Raw genomic sequence first — 22,472 nt, 5'->3', positions numbered from 1 at the left:
TGTGTATAAGAGACAGGAGAGAGAGAGAGAGAGAGAGAGAGAGAGAGAGAGAGAGAGAGAGAGAGAGGGAAAGAGATTAGATAAGTTATTCTCCAAGGTCCTTTCCAACTTAAAAGTTTAAGATCCTAGGACACATAGATCTTGCCTATTGGTGACTTTATGGATGCATACAACTTAAAAAAACCCTCACAAAACACCATACATGTATGATTATCACTTCACAGAGAGTCTATCATAAGCTCTTCTAAGCCATGACAAATAATATGATTTATACACATTTCAGGGACAGATTCATTGCATATTCTAGGTAAACCTGTATGAACACAGTGGAAACAAATCTAGGCAATAAGTTATAAGCCTAGATTGCAATCACTTGTTTAAAGCACTAAAATGGGAAGAAAGCTGAAGATTTAGGATCCCTCTGCCCCCATGACAACTGCACATCTACATGGAAAGGTAACAAAGAAATCGTAGTTTCAGGTTGAGTTAAGATCTGAAAAATTACTAGTAAATCCCATCTTGTTCGGCATTAACCATTATCTTAAACCCTTCTAAATGTCTAGTATATTTTTATTTTCTTAGTCATGATGAATTAATATTAACTTTGTTTTGAGGTTTCTGGGTTTAATTTTAAGACAGGACACAGTTATAGTTCCATAAAAACACTGTTGGGAACTACTACTCATATACTTTTGTTTTTTCCTGTATAAAATGGAGATGAGAGGCTGGTAGTGGATAATAAACTTTGAAATGGAAAGTCTTGGGCTCAAGTGCCACCTCTTGACTTTTACTGGTTGGACTGCCCTGGGGAAATCACTCATTTCTCAAACCTCATTATTTCAACCCAATTATTCAACTGAAACTCCTTTTACCAAAGTTACCAATGATCTCTTGACTGCCAAATCCAATGGCCTTTCAATACCTATCTTTTAACAGCACTTGTAAACATTTCCCACTCTCTAGGTATACAGTCTGTGCTTAATAAGTGCTTACTGATTGCTGACTTTCTCCTTTCTGGTTTTTCTTGATGCTGCTCTATTCTATCTCCCTTACTACTCTGACTGCTCCTTTTCAGTTTCCTTTGCTGGACCATTGCCTATATTCTATTCACTAACCACCACCAAGGTTCTGTACAGGGTTGTTTTCTCTACTGTTTTTTGATGTTCTTACACAATGTCTATGGATTTAATGATTATTTCTATGGAGATGGCTACCAAATCTATATATCCAGCTATAGTTTCTCTTCTGAACACCAGTTTTATCCACCACCTTACCAACTGTCTATAGACATGTAAAACTGGATGCTTGATAGGTATCAACATATCCTGAACAGAACTCATTATATTTTGAAAGATTTAAAATAGATAAGCTATAGGTTAAGGACTGATACTGATTTACTTTGACTTTTTTTTTTTAACCCTTGTACTTCGGTGTATTGTCTCATAGGTAGAAGATTGGTAAGGGTGGGCAATGGGGGTCAAGTGACCTGCCCAGGGTCACAGATTACTTTGACTTTTAAGAAGAAACAGTCCCAGCTAGTAAGCAGGCCTAATAGATGAAGTAAATCAAGATTAAGATCTATACCCCCCCCCGCAAAAAAAAAAACAAAAAACCTTCAATTAATTAATTATTTAAGAGTATTTCCCCATGGTTACATGATTCATGTAAGTGCTAATCTTTTAGAATAAATAACAAGCTAATCATTTAAATCAGTGATTCCCAAAGTGAGCGCTACTGCCCCCTGGTGGGTGCTGCAGCGATCCAGGAAAGCAGTGATGGCCATAGGTGCATTTATCTTTCTTATTGTTATTAAAATTAAAAAAAAAATTAATTTCCAGGGGGCTAAGTAATATTTTTTCTGGAAAGGGGGCGGTAGGCCAAAAAAGTTTGGGAACCACTGATTTAAATGCAGGGTATTCATAATCTGTAGAAAATTAATCTCTTAGACATAAACAATTATAAAGTTGAATAAATATATAAGAAAATAGCTATTAAAATTAAAAATCTTTAGTTAAAAACCTCTTCTCTGACCCCATGACAACTGGGAATCCCTTTCCACCCATTACCACAAAACCACAAACCACTGTTCTCAACTAAGAATGGAAAATTCTTGCTCCGTGGAGATTTTAAATCCTCTTTTTCAGAAGGCTGTCAAAACTCACTTTCAAAATCAGATGATATGATAGACATAGACTCTAATCTAATCCAATATTAGAATTGCTACAGTTCCACCTTAGACATTCCCTGATGTGCCCATGTTATACCCAGGAGTAAAAAGTTATAAATCAATCACTCATTTCCCTGGTCTTGCAATTGAGAATGAATTAACCCCCATTCCAATCTTGCACCTCTTTTTCCACTATAAAAATTGTACTGCCTTTGGACTTGGGGTCTCTGACCAACTGGCTGAGTCAGGTAAATACTGACTTTGCATAACTGTTATGTTAACTTCATGTTAAAGCTAATAGTCTAGTAAGTTTTGATATTCCAGACTTTTTCTTAACAATTTTGACATGAGGCCCAACCTTTTTTCTAACTTTCCAATTTTGTTGAGGGCACTATCATTCCTTCAAATTCACAACCATTGCCTCATCCTTGACTCTTAACTCTCCTTCACCTCATGTATCCATCTGGTGTTTTAACAAAGTAAAAAAGTGTTGGTGATTTTACCTCCACACTTTCTCTCAAGTCTGTCCCCCTTTCTCCACTACCATGGCTACTACCCTAGTTAAGGCCATGTTACTTAATCCTAATTAATTTCCTTGTTGCAAAGTCTCCTCTCTTTTCATTCTATCCTTTATGCAGCTACCAAAGAATTGTTGCTTAAACAGAGGTCTGAACATAACATAAGACTGTTCAAGAAATTCCAGTGTCTCTCTCTTATATCTAAAATGAAATAAAACTCCTCTGGTTAGCATTTAAAGTCTTTCACAAACTGGCTCTAGTCATTTTACACATTATACTGTCTTTTAGCCAGCCAAACTGGTCTTATTTTAGTTACTCAGACATAACATTTCACTTCACACTTCCATGCTTTTGCATAGGCCATTTCCTTTGCCTGGAATGCACTTCCTTCTTCAATTGGCCTTTCTGAATTTTGTATTCCCTTTAAAGCCCAGCTCAAGAGCCACCTTCTATGTGAGACCTTTCCTGATCACCTAGTTGCAAGTGTTTCTTGCTGCCCCCAAATTACTTTGTATATACTTATATGGGTACATTATGTTTCCCCTGATACAATATAAGTTCTTTGAAGGTTGAAACTGTTTCATTATTATCTCTATTCCCAGTGGTTGGCACATAGTAGATGTCTGATTGAACAGTTGCAGATTTGTGTTAGTATTAGGGGTTTCCTAACCAGAATCCTTACAATAATGAAATCATAGGTCTGGACCAAAAAAGGGTATAAAAGAGGGAAGATAATTATACTTAGAAATGCTATGTACTGAGGAACAGATTATTGAATAAAATGGGAACCATATTCATAGAGAAATATGGAAATGAACCCTAGAAAGAGTCCAGTGGGAAAACAGGCTATTACTCAATAGGTCTCACCTTCTTTCCATTCCGAGAATTGACTGTTTGCACTTGTTCCATTCCCAAACAACCCATCTCTGCCTTATTGGGTTTTTTACATCTGAGCCATTTCTGTTTTCGGTGATCTTCCATATACTGCAGCAGAAACAGAGCCAATAATCTTACAGGACTAAAGTTTTCTCTACAGTAGTAGGTAAAGTGGCTGTTACAACTATTACGGAACTAGTGGAACAGTGCCACAAGAAATATTCCTCAGAAAGGGGTGAGGAATTATGAACTGGTGACAATATAAATTTGTTACTGGTATGCCCGATTTTTCTCATGTAGATTCAAAAACTATGGGAATGAATTTAAATAGTCACTTACAGCTAGGAACCGAGGATCAACAGCAAATTCTGGATGACCCTGTAACCACATCTCCAGCTCAGCCCGACGAGGGGCATCTTCACCCACAAGCAAAGTACCATCGACCTTATTGATGACAGGAATCCGGGCCTCCAAGTCTACATCAAGGTGATGGGGCTCCTCCATACACTCCACCTCCAGCTGCAAACTCAGAATCCAACTCATGAGTACAACCCTCTTATTTGGAGGAAAGACAGTAGAATCCCATAAAATGAATTGAAGAATGTATGTGTTCCCAAACAATACCTGGCCAATCCTCACTCATTTAATCAGGAAGAAGGCCCCAAGAGACCTCAATATGTTATCCTACAAAAGTTCCAGGTCCACTCACCTCCACCAACTTCTTTCGGCTCCCCTTCTTCTTATGGAACAGTGGATGTCCATCTCCTAGCACTCCATTGGCCATCAACTTGTGCTTCTGAAATGTCAACTTCAATCCTTCTTCCTAGGAGACACATTGGACACCCATGACATAATATGGCAATGTTCCCAAACAAAAGACTAAACCTTGGGGAACCTGAACTCTGTGTCACCGTATGTCTCAATAACTAAGAAAAGGGAGACACCACCTGATTGCCTATTACAAGTGAGGAATATAACATAAAACTTTCACACCTCTTTTCCTCAGAAATATCTTTATCTACTGGTCCTGTGCCCCTCAGATGTCTTATAAGAGAAGTGGAGTTTAACTCAGTAACACTCAGTGCAGGGCATCACTGCCCTACCTAGTGCTTCAGTATTAGCATGGCAACTCATCACAGAGGCACATTATCTGAAATGAGATTTGGATACTTCTCTCTATTCTATGATAACAAACTGAGTTCATCACTGGGAGTTTGGCAAATAAAATTTCAGTATACACTAATGCTAGAGTCTTAGATATGGGATGGGTGAGAAACAGGTCAGAAGACTTAAAAATGAACTAGAGATTTGATTTTTAACACTAATTTGACTATGGACTTCCATCAACAGTATTACTCAGTTTCTCTGTTTATTAGATAAACAGGCGTCCTACTTCAGATGAATGTTTTAATTTAAAAGGTGAAAGAAATATATTCTTGTGCAAAAAGGAAAATTATTTTAATAATAACAATGGCTTTCTAATGATAGATTTAATGTCTGGGTTATTAGAAAAGATCCTCTTCTTAGCAAGATTTTCTTAAATAATATAGTTTCCACCCATTTCTTAGGGAAGACAAATAATGATCCAATTCTTTTAGCTACTCTCTGTACTCTTATCCTTCCCAGAGGACCTTCACTTCTTTGGCTTTTCATATTGAAGTCTTTTAGTCAAATTAGCTCAACAGCTTAGCTGAGCTAGTGAGATTAGTTAAAGCAAAGAATCATTTCCCCTACTCCCCTTTACCAAAGGTGCTCAGCTCACATCTTTGATCTGGACTGTAAATTCCTTTTCATCCATGCCCCTTCGAAGTTTTGTGAACTGGGCAGCAGCAGTACTGACAGCAGCCACCTCCTCTTCTGCCATTGAAGCTGCACTACTGCTTCGAGGGGTGGGTACAGGTGAATCACCATATTCGCCTGGAGCCAGCAGAGGACTATCTAGCAGATGGTTGCCTTGTCCCAGTGACCCTCCAGTCACCATTTCTTGATTCCGGCGGCTGGAGGGCCATTTCCCTGAGAGGACAGCCTGGCAGACGAGGTCAATGCGGTTTATCAGGACACGATCCTTTGATAAGGAAGAAATAGAGCCAATATTAGTTTTAGTCCAGGCACTGATTACAAGATGTACTAGGTGATCCCAAACAGTGCTGCCAAGTCTTCTGTAGTGGCTAAGATGCTTTATGAGGCTCTTTGAGGCAGACAGACTAGTCCCTGGAATCTAGGTCTCCTAAACCCAGTCAAACCTTACTATAGAAATAATAGGGCTAATCCCCACAATGAAAAAAAAAAAAAGGAACTTCCATTCACATCTTTCTCTCTTAACTCCCAATCACATTATTTAGCAGCATGTCTTTCCCCCTTCATTTTGGGTCTAGAAATAGGTTGTTACCTTGGGCCATTCAGAAGCTCTCTGCCTCTCCTGAAGCAGCAATAGCTCAGGAGTCATTTGCTCTCCATCTTCATTAGGGAATCCATCCTGGGACATAGTGAGGGACATGAGACTTTCTTCATCATAGAGTTTGGAGCAGGACTGGTCAGCACCTAATATGACACACAGAAGTACCAAAATGTCAGTAGAGGTGGAGGAAGAGAAATTATTACATGGAGGAAGGACTACAGAGGAATCAAATTATGACCTACAAGAGTATAAATTTAATTTGGGCTATCAAATCAAATCCTGAGCACCTCATGAAGAATAAAGTATTTATTCTGAGGGATTTATGGAAAAGAATGCTACCCACATTCACAGGAAGAACTGCAGGAGTGGAAACACAGAAGAAAAGCAACTGCTTGAACACATGAGTTGAGGCAGACATGATTGGGGATTTTGATTCAAAACTACCACACCAATGCAATGATCAACAATTGGAAATAGGTCTTGATCAATGACATATGTTAAAACGAGGGGAAATGCACACCAGCCAGGGGAGGGGGGGAGGACAAGGGGTGAAGGGGAAAGTAGGAGCATGAATCATGTAACCATGTTAACTTTACTAAAAAATGAATATTAATAAATGTTTAAAAAACAAAAAACAAAAAAAAAAGAATAAAGTATTTAGGTAAAAAAGGGGAAATTATTTGTAGAGGTAGTGAACTATGGTTATGGAATATGGTATACTATCAAATTTGATTGACATGTGTTAGCTGATTTTGCTGAACTGCCTTCTTTTCCTCTTTTTTAAAAAACTGCTTTGTCAAATTATGGCTTAATTAGTAGGGGAGGGAAGGCAGATATATTCAGGAATTAAGGTGACATAAAATCACAAGTCAGAAACAAGAACAAATAAAAAAAGGGGAAGAATGAGAAAAAAGTCCAGGAACTGACAACCCCATAATATGCACTTACTCAGCTTTTCTTCCTTTTCATCTTCACTATCTTCAGTGCTAGAGCTGGAGCTGGATGAAGAGGAAGAAGAGGAGGAGGATGGTGACAGTTTGCTTAAGTCCAGCTCAGAGTCCGAATCATCCTCTTCCTCCAGTTTGACTGGTGGAACACTTTGGGAAGCCATGGGGGTAGGATCAGAGGGGACTACCCGTAACTCATAGTCTTGTGGGGTTGGCCTGTTTTTGGCCACCGCCTCATGCTCTAGTTTTAAGGCCAGACTCTCCAGGCTGGGGACACGGGTTGCTGCCTCCTCTGGTAGCTTTTCAGTAGGAGCATCTGGACGCAGGGGCAGTGGCGAGGCAGTGCTCGAGGCATATTGTTGGTGTAGCAGTGGGGTAGAACAGCGTGACAGGGATGGAGCTGGTGCCCCTGCCTGTTGGCTCTGCATGTAATTCATACGGGCAGCCAGGAAAGAGAAGTCTGGGTCCTGCATAATATTGCAGTCTGTTTGGCTCACCCCATGGCGGGCTGCCCCTCGGAGAAGTTCCCCATCATGTCGAACTGGTTCCCACCACTTGGGAAGTTCAGGGCCTGGGGGCTGGCACAATGCCAATCGGTCTTCTAATAATGGATGGCATAGTACTTGTTCCCGTAATCGCCGAAGCAATTCAATTCTGAAAAGGGTGCGAGAGGCCCTCTCCTCTGTGATGGGCTCAATGAATAGAGTAGGGTCTGGGGATTCTGCAAGGAGACACAAATGAAAAAGCATTAACTGCTAGTTCTTTCACCATTTCTTCCTAGACATCTTAGATTTGCCTTAGAGATACACTTACCATCTCCAGCAGCAGGAGGTAGGCGGCAGACCTGTCGGCACATGGCCACAAAACCATGGAAATACTTGGTAAGGCTTTCATCTGTTTTTTTGTCCAAGCGGGCAAATGTGCGGAATCGACCCCAGTGGAAGTGGAGGGTGTCAGGATCAAACTCCACTCCAAAGGTTGACACTACTCGGTAGAAATCTGATTCCTCACGTCTTGTCCATCTATAAATTGGAAGAAGGAAAACCAGGATCAATTAACAGGTAAGCACAGGAAATTGTTACAGTTTGGCGATTTAAGATCACCCCAACGCCAACAAAATTTAAGAGAAGAAATAAACATACTACAGAAGACACCAGAAGAGGCTGTTGATGGTATCCAAAAAATAGAATTAACAAATAGTTGATAATGAACATGGTATATCAATGGTTTCTGTTACTGAGGAGACAATCCTGAGATACTGTGCTCAAAAGTGAAATGGTTTCTTAATCCCAAAAGCCCAATAACTTTGGCAGGTGAGACTGTCCCTTTGTAAGAGGCTCTTAAGAATGTCCTCCCTTAGGGGGTGGGAGGAGGAGAGAGGAAGAACATGAATCATGTAACCATGGAAAAATACTCTAAATTAATTAATTAATTAAAAAAAGAAGAATATCCTACCTTTAGACATTCAATTGAGGGTTGACAAGCAATATAAAGATAACATAATTAGAATGCATTCCTCTTCCACCAATTTACCTCTGCTGCTTCTCTCGTCGTGCAATTTCTTTCAGTTTGAAGGCTGCCTCACAACGTCGTCGCCTCCGGTCCCCACGCTCTGCTGCCTCTATCTTCATCTGTTCTCGCTTGTAGCTACGTTGATAGGCTGTAACCAGACGCCGGAGCCTGGCTGTCAGAGCTGAGCCTGGAGGCCAGAAGAGATGACCTGGCTGCTGGGTCACCTGGACTGTGGGAAGCAAAGCAGAGTAAGTAGAGAATGAAGAAGGGGCTAGTAAAGGAGATAGGCTGGAGTTTCAACCTACCCACAGCCCAAACACCTATACAATTCTAGCCAGACCTAGGAGAGAATTAAGACAATATTTCCTACATTTTTTTCTCCTTAGCACAGCCTCCCCCATGAAAAACTGAACATTGGGAACCCAGGTTACCTTCATCACTGTCAATCACAGAAATCTCCTCATCCATCATCATCAAAGGATCACCCTGGAGAAAGAGATCCATTCCAACAAGAGAATGGGGAGGAGTTAAAAGGGAAAATGTTGAAATTCTGAAATATTTTCTCTGTGCTCCTCTTGGGCATCAAGTGGAGCAAGAACGATTCTCAATGAAATTATCATTCACAGAAAGATACAAACAATGTAATAAATCCCACTGGCCCACATCAGAACATGAAGAAAACGGAACTTTCTTCATAAACTAGGGTGCATGTGTACTTATGTGTTAGGGGTTAAGGAGTGTACTGCATGCAGTTCATAATGGTTTAGCAGGTCAATTGAAGAAATCAGTCAAATATTTAAATAAGAATTAAAGAATGGGAAAAGATTTCTTTCTCACCTCATCCTCTTGGTCCTTTGGGGGGCCTTGAAGTGGCTTGTATTCAGGATCTTCACAGTCCTTATCAAAGTCAACCCTAAAACCAACCAAGACGAATTAATGACTTAATGACTTCACCAGTAAGAAGCCCTAGCAAAACAAGTATAAAATACAGTAAACCAACTCCATTCCAGAGCCTTACTTGGGTGCTAGCTCTGGCTTTGAGAGAAGGGGAGAAAGTCCTGTTTCAGCAAATAAGTCAGAGTGGAGTAGTAACAAGAGACCTTGGCTGTAACGAAGTATCAGCTAACTTTTATTTTGCTTCATAAGGGCTGTCAAATTTTCTTTGGTCTAGCAACTAACTTTTAAGTCCTGTCTTAAATCTACTCTTTTTGATAATGAAGGTAAATATAAGAGTACACTTAAGGGAGGAGAGATTAGTGAAAATTACTAATTAAAAATAAAAAGTTCTAGCTCTACGTTACCGTTGAGAGGCTCCAAAGGGCCTGTTTTCTCTTGATCTTGGACTTCTGGAAAACTCTACTTTTATTCTTTTCACTGGCTGTCTTAAGTGTTAAACTTCACAAAGTACAGATACCGAGGTCTTTGTTCAAGACATCAATCTGAGCCACCTTAGATATGAGATTATTGAACTAGAACAAAGACTATCAAGTGACTCACTATCATTAATAACATTTGGTTTCCATTGCTTCAGGAATGCAACAAAGATCTCAAAGGATTAGAACTAGGGGGTTAATTAATTTACTGAAAACTGAACAAGACATAGTTGGTATTAAATAAGATACCATGGTCTAAATTTGATGTGGATGCAAAACAGATCAATTATTTGTTAGCTTACCAAGGTAGAAGGTAAAATAACATAATCTGGGACCAAAGGATACAAGATCAATCCAGAGTGGAGGAAGACTCTGGACAACTAGCCATTCCTGCTCTGTCCCTTCCTGAAACATCAATACCACTCTAGAAAGCTAGATCAAGCATGTCTTTAGTCTATTTAGTTCATAACAGCACCCTTTACCACCCAAAAAGGCATTTAAATTTGCCATGACTAATCCTCACCACCCACATTTTCTCCTTTAATCACTCTTCAAAATTTAACTCCTATTACTTAGAAGGATCATAGATTTTGGGCTGGAAGGTATTCCTATTTATATTTTTAATGTTGACATATTCAATCAGTTTGATATTTCTCTCATGAGCTTTGTCAAGATTCCCATTTATTTTTCATATAGTGACTAGATATGAGAAATAGGAGTTACAAAATTTTGTAACTTTGATAACACATAATCCTAGGAGGGTAGATGTTAAAATCTAGAGATTATTATTTCATATGCCCCTCAGGTCTCCATGTGAGAAGTGTTCTTACACTCATTGGCACCCAGCTCAGAGCAATACTACCCTGCCTGGTGACTCAGTATTAGCATGGCAACTCATCATGGGGGATCATGGTTGAGTGAACAAGTGAATGCCTACATGTGATGTTTACCACTAGTAATAGAAATGTGACTAGAAACCAGAAAATTCTTAGGTTGAGCCTATATATATAAAACACATGACCTATAAGACCAGAACCTGGTGTCAGAAAAAGACTTCAGAGATATTTTAGTTCAACCTATACCTCAAAAAAATTTTCTATAACATCTCCAAAGGGTCCATCCATTCTCTTAAAGATTGCTAGTAAAAAGGAAGCCACAATGTACCTAGACAGTTCTTTTAATTTCTGGACAATTTTAGATAACTTGGCCTAAATCTTTCCAGCAAGCTATCACCTTTTGAACAGAGCAAATTATCCTCTCATTTTCTGTTACTATATAAAAATGTTTTTAAAGTAAGGGAGATTTAACATCATGATTTTTCACTCATGTGTCATCTTATGGTCTTTACATAGTTAATATGTAGTTACATATGGCTCAGGTAGCCAAGCTCTTTATGTGACTGGTCACCGTATGGCAAGATGATACTATTTACAGGAAACTCCAGGGGTCATCAAGATCTCCTGTGGGCTCACCTAAGAGAGTTGTGCTGTTTCTTAAACCTGATCATGTTCCCCAAGGAAAGGGACATTATAATTTAAGAGAAAGCCTAAACTTAATGCTTAGTCACTCACCCTTCTACAATATCAGAAAAATTGTCCAACACTCGATGTTCTGCTGCAATGGCCTTGTCATCTGGCCGGCCAGCCTTTTCCAGAAAGCATAAGGCTGGATCTGCTCTCATTGTATTATATTTCTCATAGCCTAGATGGGAAAGGTACAGAAGTCAGAGACAATATGGATTTCCTCGTCTAGGTGAGGTTTCTTTATTTGTCAAAACTTGCATTATATATGATTAGAATATTTACAGTGTGAAATATTTTACGTTGTAAAATATTATACACAGTATATATACAGTGTAAAAAACTATCATAGTTGATGTTAGAATTGTTAGATAATATTCTATTTATGTTTCTATTGCATTTTGTATTTGCTTCTAGTGACAGGTTTTAAATAACAATTTAATTATTCTATTATGATTCCTATTTAATAGGTGAGGAACCAAAAGCAATTAAGTGACTTGTCCTTGTTTATAAAGTCATGGAATTACGGATTTGGAAAACTTTACCTTCTGCAACTAGTTAGTATAATGCTTTGCATATAGTAGGCATTTAATATATTTTTGTGGAATGAGAATGAGCAAGCCTTTGGGCTGGGTGGGTCAACCTTTTACATATACAATCTATACATACTTGAAGTGATTAAAATCTCATCTAGCTTCCCAATATCTTATGGAGTAGGTAGAAAAACAAGTGTCACTATTCTTTTTTTTTTTTAAACTAGTAAGTATGCCTATACAATAAGGACCTATGATTTTATTGGTGTGGGAATCTCTTCCACTGAGAAAGATTGCAACCTGTCTATAATTTATAAACTTGGGGGTTCCCTAAGATGCCAAGAGTTTAAATGAATTGCCAGTGGTCATAGAGGTAGTAGCACAAGATGGATTTGAATCCAAGTCTTTCCAACTTCAACTTCTAGAATATATTTCTGATGTAATATACAACATCTCATATGCAGATTGCACAGAGGGGCAAAATAGCTTGTTGTCCAAGTCATGGAACATGCCATGTTCATGCCAGTCATGCCAAAGAGGAATGATGGAATAAAAACAGAATCTAAAACTCCTCATTTTCACTTCACTACATCCAATAGATAGGAAGGGACATTCTCAACTCAATGTCTGGAAGTGGTCAATGAACAAGGTTGTAAAGGGCAAGTTTTTTTCTCTGTATGTTCTCTCAGCCTTCATTTTTTTCTCTCTGCTTCTCTGGATTCTAAGATGTATAACAAGTACTTGTTCAAGACACATCAAAAATTTCCAGAAAGCCTGTGTGGCCATATGGACTGAGCTAACTGATGATGAGAGTGTGAATATTCAAACCCTTTGACAGAGACCCTGGTTAGTGGAGACAGGAAGAAAAACATTTTCCCACAGTTATTCTAATGATGTGAGTAGTCCTTCTTCAAAATTAAGATTCATTTATCAAACATTTAATGAATACATCAATACATATAAATTACATCACTAACGGGCATTGTATTCTGGAACAGTTAACGTGAATTTCAAAGTCATGAGATTAGTTTTCGACTCAAGAATGTCAGTTTTTCTGTCATTTTCTGGCATCCACCTCATTAAAGACTGATTAGAGAACCTCATGAATCTGGATCTTGATCATTCTCTCATGCCTTTATTGGATACAAGTCTTTACCAAGAGAGGTCTAAGCAAGGAGAAAAGGAAACCGGGAAGGATGATGGGGTCTATTTTTCAGAAAAGGCACATACCATGCTTAAAAACTCCGATGAGCAAGGACTTGTCAGCTTCACTATCCCACCAATTTGTTGGGACTTCCAACTGATCCACTACTGGGAACCATATGTCAATCTCACTAGAAAGGCATAAGGGAACAGATAATTAAAAGTGTTCTGTGTCACAGAACAGTTAACAAAAAATGGTGTCCTATAAGAAATTATTATAAATATTTAAAAAATTCCCTTAGAGTGCCTCTATGCTCCTGATTCTTCTCCTCTTAGGTGTATAGAGGACAAGATTTCCCTCTCCCCCAACCTACCCTCTAATCATCAAATTCTAGTGACAAATTGTAGAACACATTTCTTGAAAACCCAGTCAGAAAATGAAACACAATTTTACCTAGCAATGGCACCTCCCAACACCTTCTCTGCCTGATCACCAATCACCTCTTGTCGCAGGTAATATAACATGCGTACTCGCAACAATACCCTAGAGAAAATGAATACTAATTTCAGTAAAACTGTTGTAAAAAAGAAAGCAACTTTTCCCACTCCATGATTCCAAAATCAACAAATTTTGACAAGTCCCCTACTTACTTGTTACATTGGTGTTTCAAGTGTTTCTTATAACTTTCATCCTGGAAGAGGGTATCGGGGTTATATTTCCGGATCCAGTCTGCTTTGTGGATATCAAAGGTACTTTGAGACTTCACTTTCTTCCCTTTGCGTCCCCTGGGCACTGGGATAGACAAACCTGATAGGAATAGGCAGATAGTGGAAGACCTGGACTGAGAAAAACCCCTTGGATCTGGAATAAATCAGGTGGCCATGAGGGAGTTAAAATGGAGAGGTGATGGTTACCTGAATGGTTCTGCAGTTCTTTTGTTTTGCCATTCTCTGCAGGGCTGATCAGGTCCCAAATGAAGCCTTTGATGTTTTCATCCCCACGGTAGTGAAGAAGACAGTATACAAGAATGGCACGGCAGATTGTCTCCACATCCCGTTCAGTCATTCGTCGTTTGAACCGCCCATGGGACAGAATATCACGCCAGCGACCCCAGCTTCAAAAACAGAGAAAGAACCACAAACATCTTTATGTAGCCTCTTGTTCAAAGATGTGTTATCCTAGAAAAAGATATATTTCTCCCAAGTGAGAAAAGAAATTTAAGGAATATATTGTTATAGTGACTGGCTACAAATCTTTTTCAAAAGCCAAAGAGTATTCTCAACCATACTACTCTTACAGCCTTATCTTCCACTCTCCCCAGCACTAGGCACACAGAGTTTTACTCTAGCAGGGTAGAGATGTACCACTTGACCTCTACCGGCAAAGTAGGTTCTTACCCATACACCAAGAGGTGCTTTTCCACCCGGAAGCAATCAGTGCGTCCATAGGCATGATGCCTGTCATGTCGTCGGGATCGAGGTCGCTCATCATCCTCACTTTCCAGATCTGAGAATTCTACTAGGTCATCATCTTTCAGAGTGCTGAAGTGCCTTGTTTGCTTACGCACTCTTGGGGTATCAATCACCAAGTTATTCTGTGTGAAGAAGAAAAGGGAGCCAAACTTTCATCATGCTCTGCCCCCTCTAAGGGGAGAAAAACAATTTTTGGTGAAACACTACATATTAACATCATTTGCCAGACTCAGTGGGTTAAGAAACAATATTGAGAAAGCATCCTGAAATATAGAGGTCCACCTACTATAGTCCAAGGGAATGAAGAACTCACCTTGCTGTTGAGCAAATCCATATCTAGGTCAGCTTTTTTAGCCCATTTTTGCCAGAAGTTAGGATCATCTAGAGAAATATCTGTCCTATTTTCAGAAGCAACAAAACTTGCCTGTTGAACAAGGAAATATAGTGGAGAATAAAGCAGAGGTCACTTATATGCCTTGCCCTCCCCAATATGGAAAAAAAAAAAGTCTGAATATTTTATTGTGAAGATGAACTTGGGTTCTTGAAGGTAATGTCAGCAAAGCACAAGCTTTGTTAACTTCTATCTAGCTCAGTGGTTCCCAAACTTTTTTGGCCTACCGCCCCCTTTCCAGAAAAAAATATTACTTAGCCCCCCAGAAATTAATTTCTTAAAAAATGTTAATAGCAATTAATAGGAAAGATAAATGCACCTGTGGCCATCACCGCTCTCCTGGATCGCTGCAGCACCCACCAGGGGGCGGTAGCGCCCACTTTGGGAATCACTGATCTAGCTAGACAGATTTCAAGAATGGGCCAAGGAAACATAAGAACTGATCAATGCAATGACCAATCACAATGCCAAGAGATTGCTAATGGTGCATGCTACCCAATTCATGTTAGAGATGACAAGAATCAAAATATAAGAAGAGACATATTTTTTGGACATGGCCAATGTGGGAATTTGAGGGTAATAACAGGGGAAAGGTGAGAGGGAAAAGGAGGGAGGGAGAGAAGAGGGACAGAGAATGAGAATGCATATTAACATGAAAAATTGTTTTAAATGGATTCAGGGATAAGCTTATATAAGAATTATTATAGTTAAGGTGAGAGAAGCTCATCACCTTATTAACTTTGGTTTCCAAGTAATTTTTTTCCAGTCATAGCAACTCATGTGGCTTATGTACTTAGATTCAGAGGGATTACAATTTATGCTTCATGTTAAAGATATCATAAGTGTCATGGGTCCTTAAAAGTATTGAAAGATTTAAATTCTACAGATTACTAACCCTTTCCATTCTCCTGCCCTTTCAGGTTTTAATGTAGGCAGAACAAACCTTAGCAAAAGTGGACCCTTTCCCCTCAGATTCAATGGTGATGGTAGTGGTACGCCTTAGTAAAATTTGGTCAATATCTTCCTCACAAAACTTGGAACCCTCATCATCTTCTTCCATAATAGCTGCATAAGCACCTTTCCTCAGGAGGTCTTCAATCTCCTTCTTGGAGAACTGTTGAATCTGCAAAAATTAGATAAGATGACAAACCCACACTAATTTATCATACTAAACTATGCATAGGATAGCGACATAATAGAGATTAGATGTATGATTTCACTGGCATTTGTATTCCCAGGTGAAGAAACTCCCTTTCCCAATGCAGGTCAGCACTTTCTTTGTGGTTTAGTCTTAGAGCATATCCTAGAGCAGTGATGGGCAAACTGCGGCCCCCTGAAATGTTCTATCCAGGCCCACGACATTATTCCTAATCTGATGAATACAATGAGTAGGATACAATACAGTGAAACTTTGAAAGAGTTACCTTAGAAACAGACTAACAGATGAGCATTTCCTTTCCTTTGGCCCCCTCTTTAAAAAGTTTGCCCATCAATGTCCTAGAGCACACAAGTTAAGTGACTTGACCAGGATCATAGAGCAAATATGAGACAGAAGTGTGATTTGAACCTAGGTCTTCTAGGTTACATATCATGAAGCCCTGTTATTATGCACCTGCTCCATAATCTCTCTTTTACAAAAACAAAAATAACCCACCTTCTCCTTTAACTTCCATCTCAGATTCAATACTATTGGTTTCAAGGTAGAAAGCAATAAGAGCTAGGTAGTAGGGGTTAAGTGACTTGCTCAGGGTCAAGACATAGGAGGAAGTATCTGAAGCCAGCTTTGAATCCAGGCCCTCCCATCTCTAGGCCAGGCTCTCAATCCACTGAGCTACCTAGTTGACCCTCTATAATCTTTTAACTCATTATTCCTCTCTGGGATCAAAAAATTGAGAAACCAAACTAGGCGGGCAAATTCCTATGTACAATGGACTCTTACTTCCTTCTACATCCCTTGTCCTAGTCAGGAGGAAATCTGTAGGATGAAAGATCTCACCCCAGTGATGTTGCCATCCCGACCACTCATGGACTGAAGTACTGCCTTATCCAATCCCAACTTAAGGCTGGCCTTATCAAACATCTCCCTCTCATAAGAATTTCGAGTGATAAGGCGGTAAACTTTCACAGCTTTGCTTTGCCCTATTCGATGACAACGTGCTTGGGCCTGGTTGAAGAGATGGGAAAAAAAAAGGACATTAGTTTTAGGATATTTACATAGAGCTCTAAGATGTGCAAAGTGAGTCTTATCACAGTCGTGTGAGATAGGTAATACAAATATTATTTCCATTTTACAGAGGGGAAACTTGGCTCAAATGGGATAAGCTACTTGTCCCAAAGATACAGAGGTAATAAGCGAATGAGGTAGGAGTAGGGCCTAGGTCTTCCATATTCCAATTTCATTACTTTACTATATGCTGCTGCATATAGTAAGGAGGGGCTTTATCCAAAAGATGAAATTGATTTTAACCATTAAGAACTTCTGGAAAAAGGCAAAGTTTCAAGATTTTAATTGATCAGTTACTAGAGAAGATAATAGTTCCATTATTTGGGCTTCACTAAGCTTATAGGTACTAAGGATGTCCTTTCTATGAGAGATCTCCAGATAGTTTAATAATCTGCTGTTTGTCTGTCCCCAACAGCTATGAGAAGGGATCAATACTCCCATTACCTGTAAATCATTCTGTGGGTTCCAGTCTGAATCAAAGATGATGCAAGTATCTGCAGCTGTAAGGTTGATACCAAGGCCACCAGCCCGGGTGCAGAGCAAGAAGACAAATCGGTCAGAATCAGGTTTGCTAAAACGATCAATGGCAGCCTGACGTAGATTGCCTCGCACACGTCCATCAATTCGCTCATATAAGTATCTAAATAAATTACAGGGAAAAGGCTAAGGTAGGAAAAATAAGTATAGACTTAATTATTTAACCAAGATCACTATTTCCCACATTCCTGTAGTTTGGCACTAATCAGGTCAAGAAGCTAAAGTTTAAAAAACTCCTTTGTAATTAAGGAAAGTAAACATATTTCTAACACCAATTCAATAGTATGCAAAATCTAATTCCAAAAGATGGTTGGCTAATATATCCCTCACCTTCTCTGGATCAGATAATCCTCCAGGATATCCAGGCATCGAACCATCTGGGAGAAGATCAGCACCTTATGGCCACCAGCTTTGAGTTTTGGAAGTAGCTTGTCAATGAGAACCAGCTTACCAGCTGAGCGGACCATGGCCTGGAGATGGAAGTCATGGGGGATGATATGGCAGGCCTCCCGAAATTCTGTTAAGATTTTTTCCTCGGCGCCTGTGAAGAGAGTTAATTCTGATGCTGAGAGCTGAAGAAGCATGTAATAAGTTATTATTTTGTCAAGACAAGGAGGCAACAGGGTAAAAAAGGAAGTATAACTTATGTTCAACACGTTTGAAACAAAGAAGGTTAGGATCAAGGAAAATACTCTTGAATTATAAACTTCAACTACACAGTTCAAAACAGGAAATTATCTAAAGCAGAGGTTTTTAACCTTTTAGGTGTCATGGACCACTTTGGCAGCTTGGTGAAGTTAATGGATGCCTTCTAAAAATGTTTTTAAATGCATAAAACAAAACACATAGCGTTCTAAAGGGAACAATTATACTGAAATACATTTATCATTAAAAAAAAAAAAGGCAAGTTCATGGAACCCAGGCTAAGAACCTCTTATCTAAAAGGGTTATTGGGGAAAAATGCACACATTTAGAAAATACTGTACTGGAAGATTTAGTAGAATTCTCATCAGTATAACCTTACTTGGGAGATTAGAAAGGTAGGGAAAACTATGGAAGCAGACATGCAAAGTCTTTCTTAATTCTACACTAGGATAAGCCTGGAAGAAAGTAGTCGATTTTTCTGAGTGAGGATAGTAACTTGTGCAATTTGGAGATCTATGTCTAAGAAAATATTAGAATAGTACTTACCATTGATGAGATATGGATGATTACAACATTTACGTAGCTCCATCATTGTATTCAGTAGGTTGGGCATGTTTGTGTGGCCTGCACCTTTGGAAAGGAAGGAAAAATTTTTTTCCAAGATAGCACGATAATACTTCTTTTGGATGTTAGTTAGCTCCACTTCAATAATTGTCTCCTGTTTGGGAGCTAGGTTTTTTTCCACGTCTTCTTTAAGCCTTCTCAACATCATTGGCTTCAGAATGGCTTGCAGCTTCTGTACCTGAATCCAAGAAAGACAGAAATGTACATCACAAAATATAAGAATATAGTAGGCAAAAGATCCCAGAATCATAGACATTATTATATGATTGGGTTAAAGTCACAGAGCAGAAGAGGAAGAACAATAGATGTTTACCTGCCATATACTGTTTACTCTAAGTCAAGGATTCTTTACCTGGGATCTATGAACTTCTTTTTTAAAAGAACATTTTAAGATAAGATAACTGTATTTTAAATAACTAGTTTTCTTTATAATCTTAAAATTCACAAAGTAGATTTCCTACCTGCTCTTCTGTCTTGAGATCACCAAAGTCCTTGAGGAACTCTGATTCTGAAGGAAACTGTGAAGGTTCCAAGAAGTGTAACAAGCTAAAAAGTTCTTCCACAGTGTTTTGCAGTGGTGTTCCTGTGAGCAGCACCTTATGCTCCTGAAAATGAAGAGAAGAACAGAATAAATATGAAATTAAACATCACAAAAACATCTTACCTTTGCCATTAATTAGCTGTCATTTAATCTTGCTGGGATGCCAACCTAATTGGCTATAAAATGAATGGGTTTGTACTACTGTCCCTTCTGGCTCTAACAATCCTATGGACACTTTTGGGCACCAGATCCTTTCACCCAAAATGAAGATTTTTACTTTGGTTTACTTTCTTCATTAACATCTTTATCAGAGCAAGGGCATTTAATACCAGAGAAGTGATTAATCCTTCTAAGTCTTTCCCACAAATAAGCCTGGTGAACTCACCAGGTCCATGTGTTTGAGGCTATCAAGCAGCTTGCAATTTCGATTCTTGAGTCGATGAGCTTCATCAATAATGACACAACGCCATTCAATCTCCCGGAGCTCTGGGCAGTCTGACAAGATCATCTCAAAAGTGGTAATCAAGGCATCAAACTTATATGCCCCAGGGATAAGCCGCCCCTTAGCACAAAAAGACAAAAGTTAGAAATTATTTGAAGCTTTCTAAAAAAAGAAATTATTTTGAACTTCCTGAATTGTCCTCTTACTGTAGATAATTACTGACAAAATAATTTAAATCACTTTCTTCCTAACAAATAATACCAAGTAATCTGACATAAAGCATGGTACTGACTGATTTATCAAGTATTGCTAATTCAGTTTAAACAAACTTAATTTTTTTTTTTAATATATTATGTTCAAGGCACTGTGCTGGATGATAAAAAAGACAGAAACAAAGATGGATATGATAAAGGCTGCTCTCAAGATTCTTACAATTCAATATGAGGGGTATGACACATGTGCACACACATGTATACCCACATTATGGGTAATAAGACAGAAATATCACACAAGGGAGAATAAAATAAAAGCAGTCCATATAACCAGTTTAAGTCTTAAAACTATTTACATGTTAAACTATTTCTTAAGGAAATCACTTTCAAATATCTGTCTTCAAAGAATAAGGATTCATAACTTTACTGACATAGGTACTTGGTACTCCTTCATGGGACACAAACTATAACCCCTCTATCATCTTCAAAAAGTGCTATGGTCAAAAAAATTGTTACTCTATGATCAGTTTAATGATGAGCATCTCTGAACTGAGCTAAATTTCTGTTGACAACAGATATACATATAGTACACATCCCTGGGCAAGGTATGAAGCTATTCCAGATTCTTCTATTCTGTATTTATAGATTTAAAAAACTCAGCCACTTCCACACCATAAATCAATGGAATAGGATTTTAGTGAAGGAAACTGGGGATCATCATTATTTGGAATACTTCTTACTATCCTATTTGGAAAGGTGGCATTGGATAAAGGATGCTGGGAATAAAACAGAAGAGGTCTAAGCTCCAAGCCTGATCCTGACACTTACACTTGAGTGGTCCTTGGAAAGTCATTTTACCTTGCTGAATTTTAACTTCTGTCTTGGAAAAACAGGTTAATTCACTGAATTATGTACCACAACAGGTAAAGGAATTTTCAAACTGTTAAATAAATATGAATTATTAATTTTTTGTTAACTCTTACCTTCCGCCTTAGAATCAATACTATATATTGGTTTCAAGACAGAAGAGTGGTAAGAGCTAGACAATGGGGGTTAAGTGACTTGCCCAGGGTTCCACAGCTAGGAAATGTCTGAGGCCAGATTTGAACCAAGGACCTCCTGTCTCTAGGTCTGGCTCTCAATCCACTGAGCTACCCAGCTGCCCCCAGCTATTATTATTTTAACACAGGACTGTCAAGGGTTTTTTTTTTTTAAATAAAACATTTTATTGGTATATTATGTTTTTATTTTACTTTTCATTTCTGAATATATCACTTCCCCCCCCCCTCTAAGTTTTCCTTTTTTAACACAGTTTTTCTTTTTAAAGAGTAAAAAAAAAAAAGCACTTTGACAAAAACCAATGAACACATCAGCTACAACTGACACCATGTAAAATATTCTACTTATGGGTCCCACTCTGCAACAGATGGAGAGAAGTTAATTTTTTCAAATCTTCTCTAAGAGTCACTAAAGATATGCATAGCTATTTGTTCATTCATAAAATGGAAGTTAAACATTTTTAGTTCTTGAGTTGCATTTTATAGTTTTTTTGGGGAGCCTCCTTCCTTATTGCTAGCTATCCCTTCTCAGAATCAACACAGTATTCCTCTGGTACTATCCCATAATTCTCAGACTCTTTCTAAACTTACTGCTCTAATCTGTTCTAAGCTAGGAAACCAGATTGCTGAAGCCAAAGTTGTCTGAAAAGTCAGGGCTTTGAGTAATGGACTGATAAGAGTCTTACTTTTAACATGAGGAACTAATTTAGATTTTGGATCTTAGTGGTCAAAGCAATTTTTCATTATTCCTTAAATTCTGGTTGTATTTTGTATTGTCTGTGCTATTGGTTAAGTGACCTTTGTAAATGTGCCACTAGATAAATGCCTTTATATTTAGCTCAGACAAAAGTCTCTATGAAGACACCTTTAAAGAATCTGTAAACACTTAAATCCAAAAAGGCAGCAAGAGTTAAAAGATAGTCCAGTTCACTAGAGTTTAAGCTTTTGCATAAATTAAATAGCCATCATTAGGACAATATGTCTATGTTCCTGGTTGGTGAGGTCACCCTCCCCCTGCCTCCCATTCTCCCAAGCAGTGACTTGCCAAGTAGCCAAGTATTCTCCTCTGATGTCCACCATTAACTCTGTAAATAGGAATCCAATTAACACGCACCATTCCTGGAAAGGACATGGCAATTAACTACTCTATGACTTTACTCACCATTGCTAAGACTTAAAATATCTACCCATGGTTACCACTCACTCTATGCACTCTCCCTATTAGAATGTAAAATCCTATAGGGCAGATACTAGCTTGCTTTTTGTATTTGTGTTTCTAGTGGTTGGAATACAGTAAGTGTTTAACAAATGCTTTTTCATTCATTTATTCATTTGCTA

General features: G+C 38.6%; 1 protein-coding gene and 2 non-coding genes across 3 annotated transcripts in view; all 3 read right to left on the bottom strand.

The window, feature by feature from the left end:
* CHD8 (chromodomain helicase DNA binding protein 8) overlaps positions 1–22,472 on the bottom strand; it is a 38,980-nt gene that overhangs the window by 4,098 nt on the left and 12,410 nt on the right. The window contains exons 13-36 of the mRNA XM_044665279.1: positions 19,808–19,984; positions 19,343–19,486; positions 18,804–19,059; positions 17,943–18,153; positions 17,520–17,715; positions 16,848–17,015; positions 15,795–15,974; positions 14,774–14,884; positions 14,386–14,582; positions 13,903–14,102; positions 13,639–13,795; positions 13,442–13,531; positions 13,075–13,178; positions 11,363–11,492; positions 9,256–9,331; positions 8,850–8,904; positions 8,440–8,647; positions 7,720–7,928; positions 6,908–7,627; positions 5,951–6,102; positions 5,324–5,626; positions 4,271–4,384; positions 3,901–4,080; positions 3,553–3,669 (exon numbers count right to left, since the gene is read on the bottom strand). Coding sequence (XP_044521214.1) covers positions 3,553–3,669; positions 3,901–4,080; positions 4,271–4,384; positions 5,324–5,626; positions 5,951–6,102; positions 6,908–7,627; positions 7,720–7,928; positions 8,440–8,647; positions 8,850–8,904; positions 9,256–9,331; positions 11,363–11,492; positions 13,075–13,178; positions 13,442–13,531; positions 13,639–13,795; positions 13,903–14,102; positions 14,386–14,582; positions 14,774–14,884; positions 15,795–15,974; positions 16,848–17,015; positions 17,520–17,715; positions 17,943–18,153; positions 18,804–19,059; positions 19,343–19,486; positions 19,808–19,984 — 4,455 coding nt within the window. The remainder of the gene's footprint in view (positions 1–3,552; positions 3,670–3,900; positions 4,081–4,270; positions 4,385–5,323; positions 5,627–5,950; positions 6,103–6,907; positions 7,628–7,719; positions 7,929–8,439; positions 8,648–8,849; positions 8,905–9,255; positions 9,332–11,362; positions 11,493–13,074; positions 13,179–13,441; positions 13,532–13,638; positions 13,796–13,902; positions 14,103–14,385; positions 14,583–14,773; positions 14,885–15,794; positions 15,975–16,847; positions 17,016–17,519; positions 17,716–17,942; positions 18,154–18,803; positions 19,060–19,342; positions 19,487–19,807; positions 19,985–22,472) is intronic.
* On the bottom strand, positions 4,593–4,703 carry LOC123238486. Its single transcript, XR_006505649.1, has one exon. It is a non-coding gene; the product is annotated as a small nucleolar RNA U6-53/MBII-28 (small nucleolar RNA).
* Positions 10,588–10,697, bottom strand: LOC123238485. Its single transcript, XR_006505648.1, has one exon. It is a non-coding gene; the product is annotated as a small nucleolar RNA U6-53/MBII-28 (small nucleolar RNA).

Source organism: Gracilinanus agilis, chromosome 2 (genome assembly GCF_016433145.1).
Source record: "Gracilinanus agilis isolate LMUSP501 chromosome 2, AgileGrace, whole genome shotgun sequence".
NCBI classification, from domain to species: domain Eukaryota; kingdom Metazoa; phylum Chordata; class Mammalia; order Didelphimorphia; family Didelphidae; genus Gracilinanus; species Gracilinanus agilis.
The sequence above is the reverse complement of the archived record's forward strand: the minus strand, read 5'-3'. Positions and strand labels throughout refer to the sequence as shown.